Below are 16,315 nucleotides of genomic sequence, written 5' to 3' on the forward strand. Positions count from 1 at the left end.
ATTAATAATATACAAAAGTGTGATGTGCGTTGAAATTGTTATAAGATGACTTCTGTATTGCTCACTTTGATTTATACGGAATGAGTTTTATACGTTTTGATAGACTATCATAATTCATTTAATACTTTTTCATCTTGGGTTATACATTGTAGTTATTTGTGTGTACTATAATCGACATTTATCTACACTAGAATATTAATGAAAAATGATAATCATATATTGAACAGAGTATCAATGGTCATTTATATATAAAAATATACCAACGAACACATTGAACCTGCAATTTTTGATAGACAAAATCGTTACTTAATATCATGAGTCATCCTTGTATTTAAAAGGTAATATACTCTATGAATATCTTTAATCTTGCCATTATAACGATCACTAACACGGTGAAGCCAATGAAATACATCTAAAACGTTCCATCATTGTCATTAAAGCGTAAATGATAACATATTGAAATACAAACTAACCCAAACAACATCTATGAAAATATATTTAAAACAAGTCATAGTCAAAACAAGTAAAATATTAAATCATGTTGAATTTAATGAAATTTTCTTACGCGTTCAATGTTTTTTATACCCTTTGATCACCCGCGAATTTTTCAACTCTTCGTACAATTTTCGTTTAATTTTTCAATATAATCTCGAAAAATTCAAAATTAAAATAACTTCTCATAAACGTCAACAACGATACTATTCAATAAACCACAGATTATATACGGTATCATACAATCATGGGGAAAGTTGCACAATTCGCTTTACATCCATTGGAGTTCAGAGCGGCTTTACAATTGTATGTATACTTCCTTTTGGATCGAGGGACTTTGAGTATTATATTATTATGAGAATGTTGAAGGTATTATTGATTTGATCATGTTGAAATTGTGCTCTTTATCAAGAGAATGATTGAGGTTTTGTCACGATATTATGCTTTTGTAATATGGCGGATGGAGATATTATATATTCGTACATATACCAAAAACTCCTTGATCCTTTATTGTTGACATTGTATACTAACTAATTGATATAGAAAATTCTTTAGAAAAAATTTACATCCAAGAGATCAATTAAATGAAGGTCCATCTTTGAAAAGATGTTGGGAATTATTAAAAATAACTTCAAGATCATTCGCTGCAGTTATTGAAGAATTACATCCAGAATTAAGAAATGTTATAATGTTATTTTATTTAGTCCTTAGAGCTTTAGATACTGTGGAAGATGATATGACAATTGATCAAGCAATTAAAGTTCCATTATTACGTTCGTTCCATGAAAAATTACTAACTAAAGACTTCACATTCAATGGTAATGCACCAACTGAAAAAGATCGTTGTGTCTTGGTTGAATTTGATCAAATTTTAATTGAATATCATAAATTAAAAGAAGAATACCAAGATGTTATTAAAGATATTACTTTACAAATGGGGAATGGTATGGCTGATTATATTGAAAATGAAGAATTTAATGCTAAAGGTCTTTTGACTAAGAAAGATTATGATCTTTATTGTTATTATGTTGCAGGTTTAGTTGGTGATGGTCTTACAAGATTAATTGTTTTAGCTAAATTTGGTGATTCAAAATTGTATAAAGATAGACAACATTTAATTGGTATGGGTCTTTTCTTACAAAAAACAAATATTATTAGAGATTATGAAGAAGATCAAAGAGATGGTCGTTCATTTTGGCCAAAGGAAATATGGGGTAATTATACTAATGATTTAAGTTCATTCTTGGATCCTAAAAATGAACAACAAGGTCTTTATTGTATTAGTGAACTAGTTGTTAATGCATTAGAACATGTTATTGATGTCTTACAATACTTATCATTAATTGAAGATCAATCAAGTTTTAATTTTTGTTCAATACCTCAAGTTATGGCAATTGCAACTTTAGAATTAGTTTATCAAAATCCTGAAGTTTTTAAAAGAAACATTAAAATTAGAAAAGGTACAACATGTTGGTTAATTTTAAATTCACGTAAATTTGATGATGTTGTAAGGATTTTCAGATCTTATATTAGAAAAATTCATCATAAATCAACACCAAATGATCCAAATTATTTAAAAATTGGTCAATTATGTGGTAAAATTGAACAATTTATTGAAAGTATCTATCCACATGATATTCCAGAAGGTGTTACATTAAAAGGTAATGAAGTTTATGATCAAGTTTTGAAAAGAAGTAAATTTGATGCTAAAATTGAACCAGTTATTTCAAAAGAAAATTTTGAAGTTAATTTAGTATTGGGAGTTGTTGGTTTAAGTGTTGTGTTTTTATTATCAAAATTAGTATTATAATCTATATAAATATACCATTTAAGTATAGTCGATTAAGTTTATGAATGAATAACATATATATTAAGAATTTTCATTGTAATTAACAGACCACAACACTATAACTCATTATATGGTATATACGGAACCCCGGATTCTCGGAAACTCACGAGTTGCAACTTGCACTATATAAAGATAGATCATATAGATCAACGGATTCGGATATCACTTATTCTATTCAAAAGTCCAGCTGTCTCGTACATGTTAATATGACGTTACAATTATTAATTAAATTAAATTTATTATTAATCTTAATAATAGAATCTGTGTATTTTCCTGATTTGTATATTGCAGTAACCGAAACTTCACCGCCGTTGACCGAAGTGACCTTCTGGTGATTAAATGTTTGTGAAAAATTATGGTACTACTCCCAGGCCACTCAAAGGTAATTTCTTATAGATAATGAAACTATTGATGTCTATTTCCGTCCCCTTTATCAAAAACAAGTTGGAAATACAGCTTGTTTGTTGTATTTTTAGCACTTTCTGAAACAGCTATCAATCAAATCAAGATCATGCTATTGTATTAAGAAAATCATTTGAGCTTGAAGATTCCATCACGAATACATTTCCAGATCAGGATTGAACAACTTCATTACCTTGCTCAATGGAAATAACCATATCATCTTAAAATTTATCAACGCTCTTTACTTATTGCGTCATGATATGATTGTATCCAAACTTTGAAATAGTGTCATGAGTTTGCGTTTTGATATATGGTATATTAACATCTTCATATAGTTTAGCTGTTTCATATGTAAGCTATAGAATTCAAACTATATACATGGATCAAGTGAATACAGTATGCTTTCATAAATACATGGAGTCACTCGGTCAGCTCAAGTTTTAACTTCTAGGTTGAGCTAATTTCAAGACGTATATCGATAGTATTGGCACATTCTTACGTTGAGCAATTATACAGCTGATAAGCAGCATATTGGTCTTAGCAAGGCTGAACTTTGGAGCAGTCTGGACAAGTTTAGTAGATGGTGGAGGTATAATTGTATCTCCAATTTTAATTATTAGTTTTGTATAGTAACGTAGTTACTTTCATAGTTATAAACCCGAGAATATTATATCATCATAATTTATAAGCATATTACAAATTCTATCGAGATGCTATTGTTAATATAATCCGGCATGATTGAAGTTAATCCTGATTAGTTGGGTAGACTTATAGCTGGATGACAGGATCGTAATTAAAAAGATAGGGTACAGTTAACTGAGCCTTGAACGGTGAACTTCCCAGACGCTTACGTACGAGATGAACCTACCAGCAGCTACCTAAAGGCTAATTTAATACCTAGTTGGAGGCTAGTACAGCCATACCGTAGTTACTAGTATTACAAGCTGCCTAACGGAGTCTCGGAATCTAACTAGTTTTGCGAGCAGTCGGAACATGGAAGCTTAAGTAGTAACTACGTTTTTGTTTTTAACTTTTGAGTTTTGAGGTGATAGGTGGTAGGTGGTACCTGGTGTTAATTACCTTTTACGATTGATGGGTTCAAGAAAAAGTAAACATATAAACATTAATAATTAATCTGGATTGAGCTGGAAGTTGAAGGTTGAGATAGCAGGGCCGTTAATCCTTGAATTCAAAGCCCAGACAGAAATCCAAATCAGTCGAAGAAGACGTAGCTTAAGAGCTGGTTTTATACTTATACAAGTTTCTTATATATGGAATCCAGACCACATGATAAGCTATGTGTTAATAATTCAAGTGTTTAATGGATAGCCACCTGCTAGATTAACGCTGTTGGACGATTACTATATGGTGCAACGGATGTCTTAGTTTACAGACACAAAGTAGATATAGCTAGTCGATGAGTGCTATAATCATCACTGGGTATAAAACTGACCCTAACTCTATGGCTCTTTTGCGATCAAGCTACCACCTAATTAGTAGACTACCAGCTGATATAGATAATGATGATCTTCGACGAGCTGTTCCACAGCAAGAGTCCCAAATCCCAATTAGCTATAGTCAATCCATCAAAAACGTTTGTATACTTTTGAAGTTTCCCAGTTTCCAAAGTAATTTAGAAATTCGTGAAGAAATTGAAAAGCGTTGAAATAAAAAAAAAAAAAAAAAACTTAAATTTGATCAGCGGCGATCTTAATTACCCAAAAGGGGAATCAACACCATGCAAGAAGTTATCATAGAATCCCTGACAACGGTTGACTTGATATGCCATATAACAGTGAACTAGAGAAATAAAGATAGCTAAACGCTGCTGATAATGCTCTTATAATACTCCAAAGTTACCGGATTATAATCTGTGGTGTCTGATGGTCATTCTGCAGCTTTCAGCTAGTTTATAGCATCAATTTTGGTTGACTTATATGGAATTGAAGGTTTTGGTGTGAATCAAGGTATTGAGCACAATTCTGCAAATAAAGAAACCATTTCTAGAATGTGAACACAAATTAGTAATATGGCTTGGGTAAAAGAAACATGAGTGATTGATATTCATCCGCTCAACAACTTTCTATTTAAATAAAGGCTCAATCCCAATGTTTTGTCGATTTTCATTAATTTTAATTTGTGTCGTTTGAAAATATAAGTAATTATCATCAGTCATGTCCTCAAATCAATTGGAACAAATTCAACGTTCCCAATCTGTGGATACTGAAAATATTGCTGCTTATAATCCTCAATCTCAAGGACAAGTTGGTGACACTCCTGAAGATTATGAAGAAATTGCAAGAATTGTTACAAATTCACAAAATGATCCAGATGGTGGTGTTTTAACAAAATTAGAAACACTTTCAAAAAGAATATCAAATAAAAATTTAAAACATCAAGATCCATTAAACATTGACCCTGAAGATTTTGATTTTCAAAGAATTTTATCAAGTTTTTTAAGATCTTCTAGTGAACAAGGTATTCATTTGAGATCTACTGGTGTTGTTTTCAAAAATGTCACCACTACAGGTATTGATGCTGCAAATTCATATGCTCCAACTGTTGGAAACTTGTTACTTGCTCCACTCGCAGTTTATGAACATGTGAAATCCATTAGGGATTCCAAAGCTCATAGAAATATTATTCAAGATGTTACAGGTGTTGTTAAACCTGGTGAAATGTGTTTGGTTTTAGGTAGACCAGGTGCTGGTTGCTCAACTTTCTTGAAAACTGTTGCTGGTGAACATGATCAATTTATTAATGTTTCTGGTGATATCCATTATGATCAAATTCCACAATCTGAAATGATGCAAAAATATAAATCTGATGTTATCTATAACGGTGAATTAGATACTCATTTCCCTCATTTAACTGTTGATCAAACTTTAAGATTTGCAATTGGTTGTAAAACTCCACACACAAGAATCAACAATGCCACAAGAGAACATTATATTACTGCTAATAGAGATCTTTTAGCTACAATTTTTGGATTAAGACATACTTATAACACTAAAGTTGGTAATGATTTCGTTAGAGGTGTTTCAGGTGGTGAAAGAAAGAGAGTTTCCATTGCTGAAGCTTTAGCTACTAAAGCTACTGTCTATTGTTGGGATAATGCCACTAGAGGTTTAGATGCCTCAACTGCTTTAGAATATGCTCAAGCTATTAGAACTTCAACTTCCTTATCAAAAAATGTTGCATTCATTACTTTATACCAAGCTGGTGAAAATATCTATCAAACTTTTGATAAAGTCACAATTTTATATGATGGCCGTCAAATTTATTTCGGTCCAGTTGAAGAAGCTAAAGCATACTTTGTCAATATGGGTTTCGAAGCTCCTTCTAGACAAACAACAGCTGAATTCCTTACTGCAGTTACAGATCCAGCTGGTCGTTTCCCACAACCTGGTTTTGAATCAAGAGTTCCAAGAACAGCTGATGAATTTGAACAATATTGGTTAAACTCACCTGAATATAAAGCTCTTGTTGATGAAATTAAAGAATATGAATCAGATAAAGATGCTTCTCAAACAAGACAAATTTATGATCAATCATTGAAGCAAGAAAAGACAAAATCTCATACTCGTTATACATTGACTTACCCTCAACAATTGAAATTGGTTGTTAGAAGAGGTTTTGATAGAATTTATGGTGATAAAGCATATACAATTGTTACTTGTGTTGCTGCTACTATTCAAGCACTTGTTTGTGGTTCTTTATTTTATAATACACCGGATAGTACTATCGGTTCTTTCTCAAGATCAGGTGTTCTTTTCTTCATGATCTTGTACTATTCCTTAATGGGTCTTGCTGAAGTTTCTGGTCAATTTGCTGAACGTCCAATCTTATTGAAACAGAAATCTTATTCAATGTTCCATCCTTCATGTGAAACTTTTGCTTCTGCTCTAACAAAGTTCCCTTTCAAGCTGCTATCATTAACTGTCTTTTACATTCTAATTTACTTTTTAGCAAATATGAGACGTGATGCTGGTAAATTTTTCCTCAGTTTCTTGTTTTTGATGTTATCATCTGAGACAATTTCTGCTTTATTCCAAGCTGTTGCTGCTTTATCACAAAATGTCGCTGGTGCTAATGCTATCTCAGGTGTCTTAGTCTTGGCTATTTCCTTATATACTTCTTATATGATTCAATTGAAGGAAATGCACCCTTGGTTCAAATGGATTTCCTATATCAACCCAATCAGATATGGTTTTGAAAACATGATTACTACTGAATTTCATGGAAGAAAGATGGACTGTGGTGGTAGTTTAGTTCCAAGTGGTCCTGGTTATGAATCTATCACAACTGCAAATCAAGTCTGTGCCTTTGTTGGTTCCAAAACAGGTGTGCCATATGTTAGTGGTGATGATTATATGAGAGTTCAATATGGTTTCAGTTATAGTCATCTCTGGAGAAACTTTGGTATTATCATTGCATTTTTAATCTTATTTTTAGCTGTGAATGCCATTGCTACTGAATTTAAAAGACCAGTTTCTGGTGGTGGTGATCATTTATATTTCAAACGTGGTGAAAAGAAATTAGATGACGTTATTATTTCTGAAAATGAAAAGCCTAGAGACATTGAAGCTGGTGGTGTTCCAAATACTCATGATCAAGACTTAAAAGATCAATCATCATCTGAAAATGAAGTTTTTGAAGGTTTAGGTTCAACTTCTGTTTTTTCATGGCAAAATGTGGATTATGTTATCCCATATAAAGGCGGTGAAAGAAAGTTATTAGATAACGTTCAAGGTTATGTTAAACCTGGTACTTTAACTGCTTTAATGGGTGAATCCGGTGCTGGTAAAACAACATTATTGAATACATTGGCTCAACGTATTGACATGGGTACTATAACAGGTGATATGCTTGTTAACGGTCGTCCATTGGACAATAGTTTCCAAAGATCCACTGGTTATGTTCAACAACAAGATTTACATATTGCTGAATTGACTGTCAGAGAATCATTACAATTTGCTGCTAGATTAAGAAGACCACAATCTGTTCCTGATGAAGAAAAATTAGATTATGTTGAAAAAATCATCAAGATCTTACAAATGGATGCTTATTCAGAAGCTCTTGTTGGTTCTTTAGGATCTGGTTTAAATGTTGAGCAAAGAAAGAAATTATCAATTGGTACTGAATTGGTCGCTAAACCATCATTATTGTTGTTCTTGGATGAACCTACATCAGGTTTAGATTCTCAATCATCATGGGCTATTGTTAACTTGTTAAGAAAATTAGCCGAAGCTGGTCAATCCATCTTGTGTACAATTCATCAACCTTCAGCTACATTATTTGAAGCTTTTGATCGTTTATTATTATTAAGAAAAGGTGGTCAAACTGTTTATTTTGGTGATATTGGTAAGAATTCTGAAACATTGTTGAGTTACTTTGAAAGAAATGGTGCTAGACATTGTGAAAAACATGAAAATCCAGCTGAATATATTCTTGAAGCTATTGGTGCAGGTGCTACTGCTTCTGTCCATGAAAATTGGTATGTTAAATGGTGTAACTCTGCAGAATATGAAGCTACAACTCGTGAAATTCAAAAGTTAGTAGCTGAAGGTGCTTCTAAACCAGTTGAACATAACAAAGAATTGGAAGGTACTTATGCATCACCTTATTGGGATCAATTTACTGCTGTTACCAAGAGAACTGCTACTCAATTCTGGAGAGATCCTCAATATATTATGGCTAAAGTGATTTTACTTGTCGTTGCTGGTTTATTCATTGGTTTTACATTTTGGGATTTGGATGATTCTGTTGTTGGTATGCAAAATGGTATGTTTGTTGTGTTTTTATCAATTATTCTTTCTGCTCCTGCTATCAATCAAATTCAAGAACGTGCTATTGCATCAAGAGAATTATTTGAAGTTAGAGAATCCAAATCTAATACTTATCATTGGTCCACTTTGTTATTGGCACAATTTTTGAATGAGTTACCATATCATTTTGTTATTAATGCAGTATTTTTCTGTTGTGTTTATTTCCCATTGAAGATTGATACCTCTGCAACAAGAGCTGGTGTTTGGTATTTGAATTATTCAATTATTTTCCAATTATATTATGTTTCACTTGGTTTATTAATTGTTTATGCTGCACCTGATTTAGCTTCATCATCAGTTTTGACTGGGTTAGTGTTTTCGTTGTTAATTTCATTCTGTGGTGTTGTTCAACCACTTAAATTGATGCCTGGTTTCTGGACTTTTATGTATAAAGTTTCACCATTAACATATGTTGTTCAAACTCTTATGGGTTTAGTTTTACATGAAAAGAAAGTTGTTTGCAAAACAGAAGAATACAGTTATTTTGAACCACCTTCAGGAATGACATGTCAAGAATTTGCTGGTCCATTTGTTGAAAATACTACTGGTTATTTGAAAAATCCAAATGATACTTCTGATTGTGGTTACTGTCAATATTCAGTTGCTGATGAATACATGTCATCAGTTGGTATGAAGTATAGTTATAGATGGAGAAATTTTGGTTTCATGTGGGTTTACATTATTTTCAATTTATTTGCAATGTGTTTCTTATATTATACCTTAAGAGTTCTTAAAACTGATCCAGTTAGTTTGATCAAGAGTAAGATTGAAGCTTACAAGTTGAAAAAACAAGCTGCTAAAAAAGGATCTAACTAAAAAGATGAATGATCATTGATCGTGTACATTATATTATATGCAATTAATATACCCATTTATATATATCATCAAGGATAGAGAATTTTAATTTTTATATTGCAATAGTTATTTATAATATTAATTAATATATAACCATATAGTTGAATATTAGTTGGCTATTGTAGCTGCTTTAATTCTCACCCAGTATTTAGCTGGGCTGTAAGTTGGCTTTAGAATATTCTAATTATATGAATTATATTATACTAACAAAATTTATGCAGGGTTCAAGCCATGATTAAATATGGGGTTACTCGGTCTTTGACTCAGTTTTCAGGTGAATTATTAAACTTTAATATGTAATATGAGTACTTATCATTCTTGGGGGTTTGGAGATCGATATTGTTGGTAAGCGGTGGGTTTAACGGCTTTGAACTTTGAGAATCAAGAAAACATGTGGTGTTTTGTTAAGTGAATATAATTGATGTACAGTATGAAGTTAATGAATCCCAAGGCCCAGCCAGACCCATCATTAATCATCAGTTGCTTTATAATTGTTTCTTCTTTTTTAGATTCTGGATTGAATTGCCGGATAAATGAAGTTATACTATTGCTCAGATGCTTACGTCAGCCACATACGTTGAAATACGAAAAGTTTTCAGAAGAGTTTGAACGTTTGAATCCGTTGGAATGTGTCTTCATAGTTGCAATCATTGTGCGGTAATATTGGTATCGTTGGATAGCTAATGAAGAGAGCTATCGATCCCGCTCATAAAATCTGGCATTGTTCATACTAAAGTGTTGAGATATTTGTGTCCAAGGCCCATTGAAACCGTTACCGTGCGAATGATTAATCAGAATTCAGTTATGTCAACATTTCTTCGAATTTAATTTCGCTTTTGGGAAATTAAACCAGAGAAAAACAAAAAAAGATTATTATTAAAACATTGTCATTTTAAGTGGCCAATGAATTGTTATTTTCACTTACAAGTTGTATTTAAACTGAAAGATATCCAATTTGTCTTGACTTTCACTGAGATTGTTTTGGGTAGTTAGGGCTTCAACTTACAACTGTGTTTTGGGTGGACACTATTAAATACTATAATGTCACAACAGCCACAACAACAAGCAGAGGAAATAAAACCTTTGGAACCAACACCTTCTCAAATCGCTGGTTTGGGATCCAATGGTACCACAACACCATTCCAAGACGCTGAGTCTGAATATGAAGACATTGCAAGAATCGTCTCAAGATCTCATACAGACCCAGATGGTGGTGTTTTAGCTAAATTAGAAACTTTATCCAAAAAATTATCAAAAAGAAGTAATAGACAAGGTCCTTATGATATAGATCCTGAAGATTTTGATTTCCAAAGAGTTTTATCCACTTTTTTAAGATCCGCTGATGAACAAGGTATTCATTTAAGATCTACTGGTGTGGTTTTCAAAGATGTTACAACTTTAGGTGTTGATTCTGCTAGTTCTTATGCTCCAACTGTTCAAGATATGTTATTAATGCCAGTAACCATTTATAAAGGTATTAAAGCTGCTAAATCAAGCAAAAAACGTAAAATTATTAGTAACATTACAGGGGTTGTTAAACCTGGTGAAATGTGTTTGGTTTTAGGTAGACCAGGTGCTGGTTGTTCAACTTTTTTGAAAACAGTTGCTGGTGAACATGATCAATTTGTTGATGTCTCTGGTGATATCCATTATGATCAAATTCCACAAGATGAAATGATGAAGAAATATAAATCTGATGTTATTTATAATGGTGAATTGGATACTCATTTCCCTCATTTAACTGTTGATCAAACTTTGAGATTTGCAATTGCTTGTAAAACTCCACACACAAGAGTTAACAATGCTACAAGAGAACAATATATCACTGCTAATAGAGATCTTTTAGCCACAATTTTCGGGTTAAGACATACTTATAACACCAAAGTTGGTAATGATTTCGTTAGAGGTGTTTCAGGTGGTGAAAGAAAGAGAGTTTCCATTGCTGAAGCTTTAGCTACTAAAGCTACTGTCTATTGTTGGGATAATGCTACTAGAGGTTTAGATGCCTCAACTGCTTTAGAATATGCTCAAGCTATTAGAACTTCAACATCTTTATCAAAGAATGTTGCATTCATTACTTTATACCAAGCTGGTGAAAATATTTATGAAACTTTTGATAAAGTTACCGTCTTATATGATGGTCGTCAAGTTTATTTTGGTACAACAGAAAATGCCAAAGCTTTTTTCGAAAACATGGGTTTCGAAGCACCTGCTAGACAAACAACAGCTGAATTCCTTACTGCAGTTACAGATCCTGCGGGTCGTTTCCCAAAACCAGGCTTTGAATCAAGAGTTCCAAAAACTGTTGATGATTTTGAACGTTATTGGCTAAACTCACCTGAATATAAAGCACTTGTTGATGAGATCAAAGAATATGAATCTGTTACAAATGCTGATAATACAAGAGACGTTTATGATAAGTCATTCAAACAAGAAAAACCAAGAGTTCATTATCGTTATACATTAACTTATCCTCAACAATTGAAATTAGTTGTTAAAAGAGGTTTTGATAGAATTTATGGTGATAAAGCATATACCATTGTTACTTGTGTCGCTGCTACTATTCAAGCTTTAGTTGTCGGTTCATTGTATTATAATACCCCAGACTCGACTAATGGTGCATTTTCAAGAGCTGGTACATTATTCTTTATGATTTTGTATTATTCTCTTATGGCATTGGCTGAAGTTGCTGGACAATTTGCTGAACGTCCAATCTTGTTAAAACAAAAATCTTACTCAATGTTTCATCCATCAACTGAGACTTTTGCTTCTGCTTTAACAAAGTTCCCATTTAAGTTGTTATCATTGACTGTTTTCTATCTTTTGATTTACTTTTTATCAAACATGAATCGTCAAGCTGGTAAATTTTTCTTGAATTATTTGTTCTTAATCCTTTCTGCTGAAGCTATTGCCGCTTTATTCCAAGCTGTTGCTGCTCTTTCTCAAAATGTTGCAGGTGCTAACGCCGTTTCTGGTGTTTTAATGTTAGCCATCTCCATTTACACATGTTATATGATTCAATTGAAATCAATGCATCCTTGGTTTAAATGGATTTCCTATATCAACCCAATCAGATATGGGTTTGAAAATTTACTTGTTGATGAATTTCAAGGTAGAAAGATGAGTTGTGCTAATACTTTAGTTCCAAGTGGTCCAGGTTATGAATCTGTCTCTACTGAAAATCAAGTTTGTGCCTTTGTTGGTTCTAAACCAGGTGTTCCATATGTTAGTGGTGATGATTATATGAGAGTTCAATATGGTTTCAGTTATAATCATATCTGGAGAAACTTTGGTATTTTAATTGCTTTCTTGATTGCTTTCTTAGCTGTTAATGCTGTTTGTACTGAATTCAAAAGACCAGTCAAAGGTGGTGGTGATCATTTATATTTCAAGCGTGGTAAAAAGGTTCCATCAGATGAAGTCCTTTTATCATCTGATGCTGCTGCTGCTGCTGTTGGTGAAGGACCAGTTGCTGCAGATGATTTAGAAGCTGGTGGTCCTCAAGTGGGTTCAAATAGAGATCAAGATTTGAAAGATCAATCATCATCTGAAAATGAAGTGTTTGAAGGTTTAGGTTCAACTTCTGTTTTCTCATGGCAAAATGTTGATTATGTCATCCCATATAAAGGTGGTGAAAGAAAGTTATTAGATAATGTTCAAGGTTATGTTAAACCTGGTACTTTAACTGCTTTAATGGGTGAATCTGGTGCTGGTAAAACAACTTTGTTGAATACATTAGCTCAACGTATTGATATGGGTACAGTTACAGGTGATATGCTTGTTAATGGTCGTCCTTTAGACAATAGTTTCCAAAGATCTACTGGTTATGTTCAACAACAAGATCTACATATTGCTGAATTGACTGTTAGAGAATCATTGCAATTTGCTGCTAGATTAAGAAGACCAAAATCTGTTCCTGATGAAGAAAAATTAGACTATGTTGAAAAAATCATTAAGATTTTACAAATGGATGCTTATGCAGAAGCTCTTGTTGGTACTTTAGGATCTGGTTTGAATGTTGAACAAAGAAAAAAATTATCCATTGGTACTGAATTAGTCGCTAAACCATCATTGTTGTTGTTCTTGGATGAACCTACATCAGGTTTAGATTCTCAATCATCATGGGCTATTGTTAATTTACTTAGAAAGTTAGCTGAAGCTGGACAATCCATTTTGTGTACAATTCATCAACCTTCAGCTACATTATTTGAAGCTTTTGATCGTTTATTATTATTGAAGAAAGGTGGTCAAACTGTTTACTTTGGTGATATTGGTAAGAATTCAAGAGTTTTACTAGACTATTTTGAAAGAAATGGTGCTAGACATTGTGAAAGACATGAAAATCCTGCTGAATATATCTTGGAATCTATTGGTGCAGGTGCTACTGCTTCTGTCCATGAAGATTGGTATGAAAAATGGTGCAATTCCGCAGAATATGAATCTACAACTCGTGAAATTCAACAATTGGTTGCCGATGGTGCTTCAAAACCAGTGGAGCATAACAAAGAATTGGAAGGTACCTATGCTTTACCATACTGGGACCAATTAATGTATGTTACAAGACGTACAGGTACTCAATTCTGGAGAGATCCACAGTATATTAGTGCAAAATTCTTTTTAATCATCATTGGTGGTTTATTCATTGGGTTTACTTTTTGGGCTATGAATGATTCTATTATCGGTATGCAAAATGGTATGTTTGTTGTTTTCTTATCCATTATTGTTTCTGCTCCTGCTATGAATCAAATCCAAGAACGTGCTATTGCATCCAGAGAATTATTTGAAGTTAGAGAATCTAAATCAAACACATATCATTGGTCAACATTGTTATTGGCACAATATATGAACGAAATTCCATATCATTTAGTTATCAATGCTTTATACTTCTGCTGTTTATACTTCCCATTAAGAATCAATAATGCCACTGATAGAGCTGGTGTTTGGTATTTGAACTATTCAGTTGTGTTCCAATTTTATTATGTGTCTTTGGCTCTATTAATTGTTTATATGGCCCCTGATTTGGCCTCTGCATCTGTTTTGACTGGTTTAGTCTTTTCATTCATGGTTTCATTTTGTGGTGTTGTTCAACCTGCTTCCTTGATGCCTGGATTCTGGACTTTCATGTACAAGGTTTCGCCATTGACATACATTATCCAAACACTAATGAGTTTAATCCTTCATGAGAAAAAAGTTGTTTGCAGCAAAGATGAATATAATTATTTTGACCCACCTTCTGGAATGACATGTCAAGAGTTCGCAGGTCCATTTGTTGAGCATAGAACAGGTTATCTACAAAATCCAAGTGCTACTTCAAACTGTGGTTATTGTCAATATTCAGTTGCTGATGAATACATGTCAACTGTTGGTGTTAAATATAGCTATAGATGGAGAAATTTTGGTTTTATGTGGGTTTACATCATTTTCAATTTAGCTGCCATGTGTACAATGTACTATTTGTTGAGAGTTTCAAAAGTTTCACCTTTCGGATTCATTAAAAACAGATTAGAAGCTCAAAAGTCTAAGAAAGAAGCTAAAAAAAATGCTTCTACTGTTCAATCTGAATCATCATTAGAAAAATCAGCCTAATACCTAATACCTTATTAATTTAGAAAAACATTTTACATACAGCTCATGCATTTGTATGTCTTATAATACAATCCAATCCTGTCCTATAAATAGTGTTCTGTTTAATTTTTTAATCTATTTCCAATAATATATATTTATGATAATATCAATTTAATTCAAGATTTTTTACGTAATTACTATATCCTGACCTTTCTGGATGTAATTATTGGCATGTGTATGTATAAGTTATAAGTATATGATCATGTCGACTGTAGTATATTTATGCCGAATTATACAAATGAGCGTACATGGCACGATCCATTAATTATTTCACATCTAGCGCTGTTGTTTATATTTGAACTATTATATTTCTAATCTTATAAGATAGGTTTCCTCTATACCAACTATGCTACACCTCATAATCATGAACACTCGCGCGACCAAAACTCGGAAATGTAAACAAATGATCGCTCAATTTAGGTGAATAGTATCCAATATTTTGATACCTTAATTACAGAGCATCTTCGGGCACTATAAAACAGTTTATATTCGTTTGAGATAAATTAAGCTTAGCATCAATTAGAGTTCTCTTTCAGTACAAGTCACAACTAGAATCACTATGTCTGAAGCAACTGATTACATTGTACCGGATCATGAAAGTGATGTACCAGATATCGGCCAACAAGGTACAGCATATATTCCACCTGATCAACTACAAACAATCCAATTGATTGTCCTTTCTATTATATTTGGAAAGCTCTCTTCAATATTCATAGTTGATACAAATATTCCCGAGGAAATTAGACTAATACCACTTTTGATTTTGGTTTCTTTAACAATAATTATTATCGGTAAACGATCTAAACTGGTTACCTCTGTGTTGGTTTTTTTGGTTTTATGGTTGTTCCTCAAATTGATTGGTATTGAAATGGCAAGCTGTTTCTACAAGACAACATTCGTCAAAGCAAAGGAATGGCTGTTATGGAAGCTAATTAAGCTTTACTACCTATGATCCCACCAATGGCCTTTAGGTATTACATATTTAAAAAATAGTCGGGTAGTTAATTATATTAATTGATCGATATCAATACTCAAGATCATGAATGTTATTGATGTAAATTTATATTGAGCCCTTTGAATGGGTCCTAAATTTATATTATGTTTATAAATATATTAATTAATGTCGTGAAAATTATCATGTATGAATACAATAACAAGGGTTGAACTAGTGTTAAAGTACAAAGTACGCGTAGTAGACTTTCTCCAGTGTCGCATGAATTATTTATTCGCTGAGAAAGTGGGGTTAAATTCAGAAATCAACTGA

The 16,315-nt window shown here is 32.6% G+C and overlaps 5 protein-coding genes across 5 annotated transcripts; all 5 read left to right on the plus strand.

Annotated features, from left to right (window-relative positions):
• Positions 1–739: 739 nt before the first annotated feature.
• ERG9 (bifunctional farnesyl-diphosphate farnesyltransferase/squalene synthase) lies at positions 740–2,302 on the plus strand (the record flags this gene model as incomplete). Its single annotated transcript, XM_011274684.1, has 2 exons — positions 740–798; positions 1,048–2,302. 2 exons carry the CDS (start codon positions 740–742, stop codon positions 2,300–2,302), a joined length of 1,314 nt encoding a protein of 437 aa, XP_011272986.1.
• A 1,858-nt stretch (positions 2,303–4,160) lies between these two features.
• On the plus strand, positions 4,161–4,409 carry BN7_4686 (uncharacterized protein; the record flags this gene model as incomplete). Its single annotated transcript, XM_011274685.1, has 1 exon — positions 4,161–4,409. The coding sequence occupies one exon, from the start codon at positions 4,161–4,163 to the stop codon at positions 4,407–4,409; it is 249 nt and encodes an 82-aa protein (XP_011272987.1).
• Positions 4,410–4,917: 508 nt separating this feature from the next.
• Positions 4,918–9,387, plus strand: BN7_4687 (uncharacterized protein; the record flags this gene model as incomplete). Its single annotated transcript, XM_011274686.1, has 1 exon — positions 4,918–9,387. One exon carries the CDS (start codon positions 4,918–4,920, stop codon positions 9,385–9,387), a length of 4,470 nt encoding a protein of 1,489 aa, XP_011272988.1.
• Positions 9,388–10,467: 1,080 nt separating this feature from the next.
• BN7_4688 (uncharacterized protein) lies at positions 10,468–15,012 on the plus strand (the record flags this gene model as incomplete). Its single annotated transcript, XM_011274687.1, has 1 exon — positions 10,468–15,012. One exon carries the CDS (start codon positions 10,468–10,470, stop codon positions 15,010–15,012), a length of 4,545 nt encoding a protein of 1,514 aa, XP_011272989.1.
• Positions 15,013–15,610: 598 nt separating this feature from the next.
• Positions 15,611–16,003, plus strand: BN7_4689 (uncharacterized protein; the record flags this gene model as incomplete). Its single annotated transcript, XM_011274688.1, has 1 exon — positions 15,611–16,003. One exon carries the CDS (start codon positions 15,611–15,613, stop codon positions 16,001–16,003), a length of 393 nt encoding a protein of 130 aa, XP_011272990.1.
• Positions 16,004–16,315: the final 312 nt, after the last annotated feature.

The sequence above is a fragment of the Wickerhamomyces ciferrii genome, contig 00180, assembly GCF_000313485.1.
Source record: "Wickerhamomyces ciferrii WGS project CAIF00000000 data, strain NRRL Y-1031 F-60-10, contig 00180, whole genome shotgun sequence".
In the NCBI taxonomy this organism is placed as follows: domain Eukaryota; kingdom Fungi; phylum Ascomycota; class Saccharomycetes; order Phaffomycetales; family Wickerhamomycetaceae; genus Hansenula; species Hansenula ciferrii.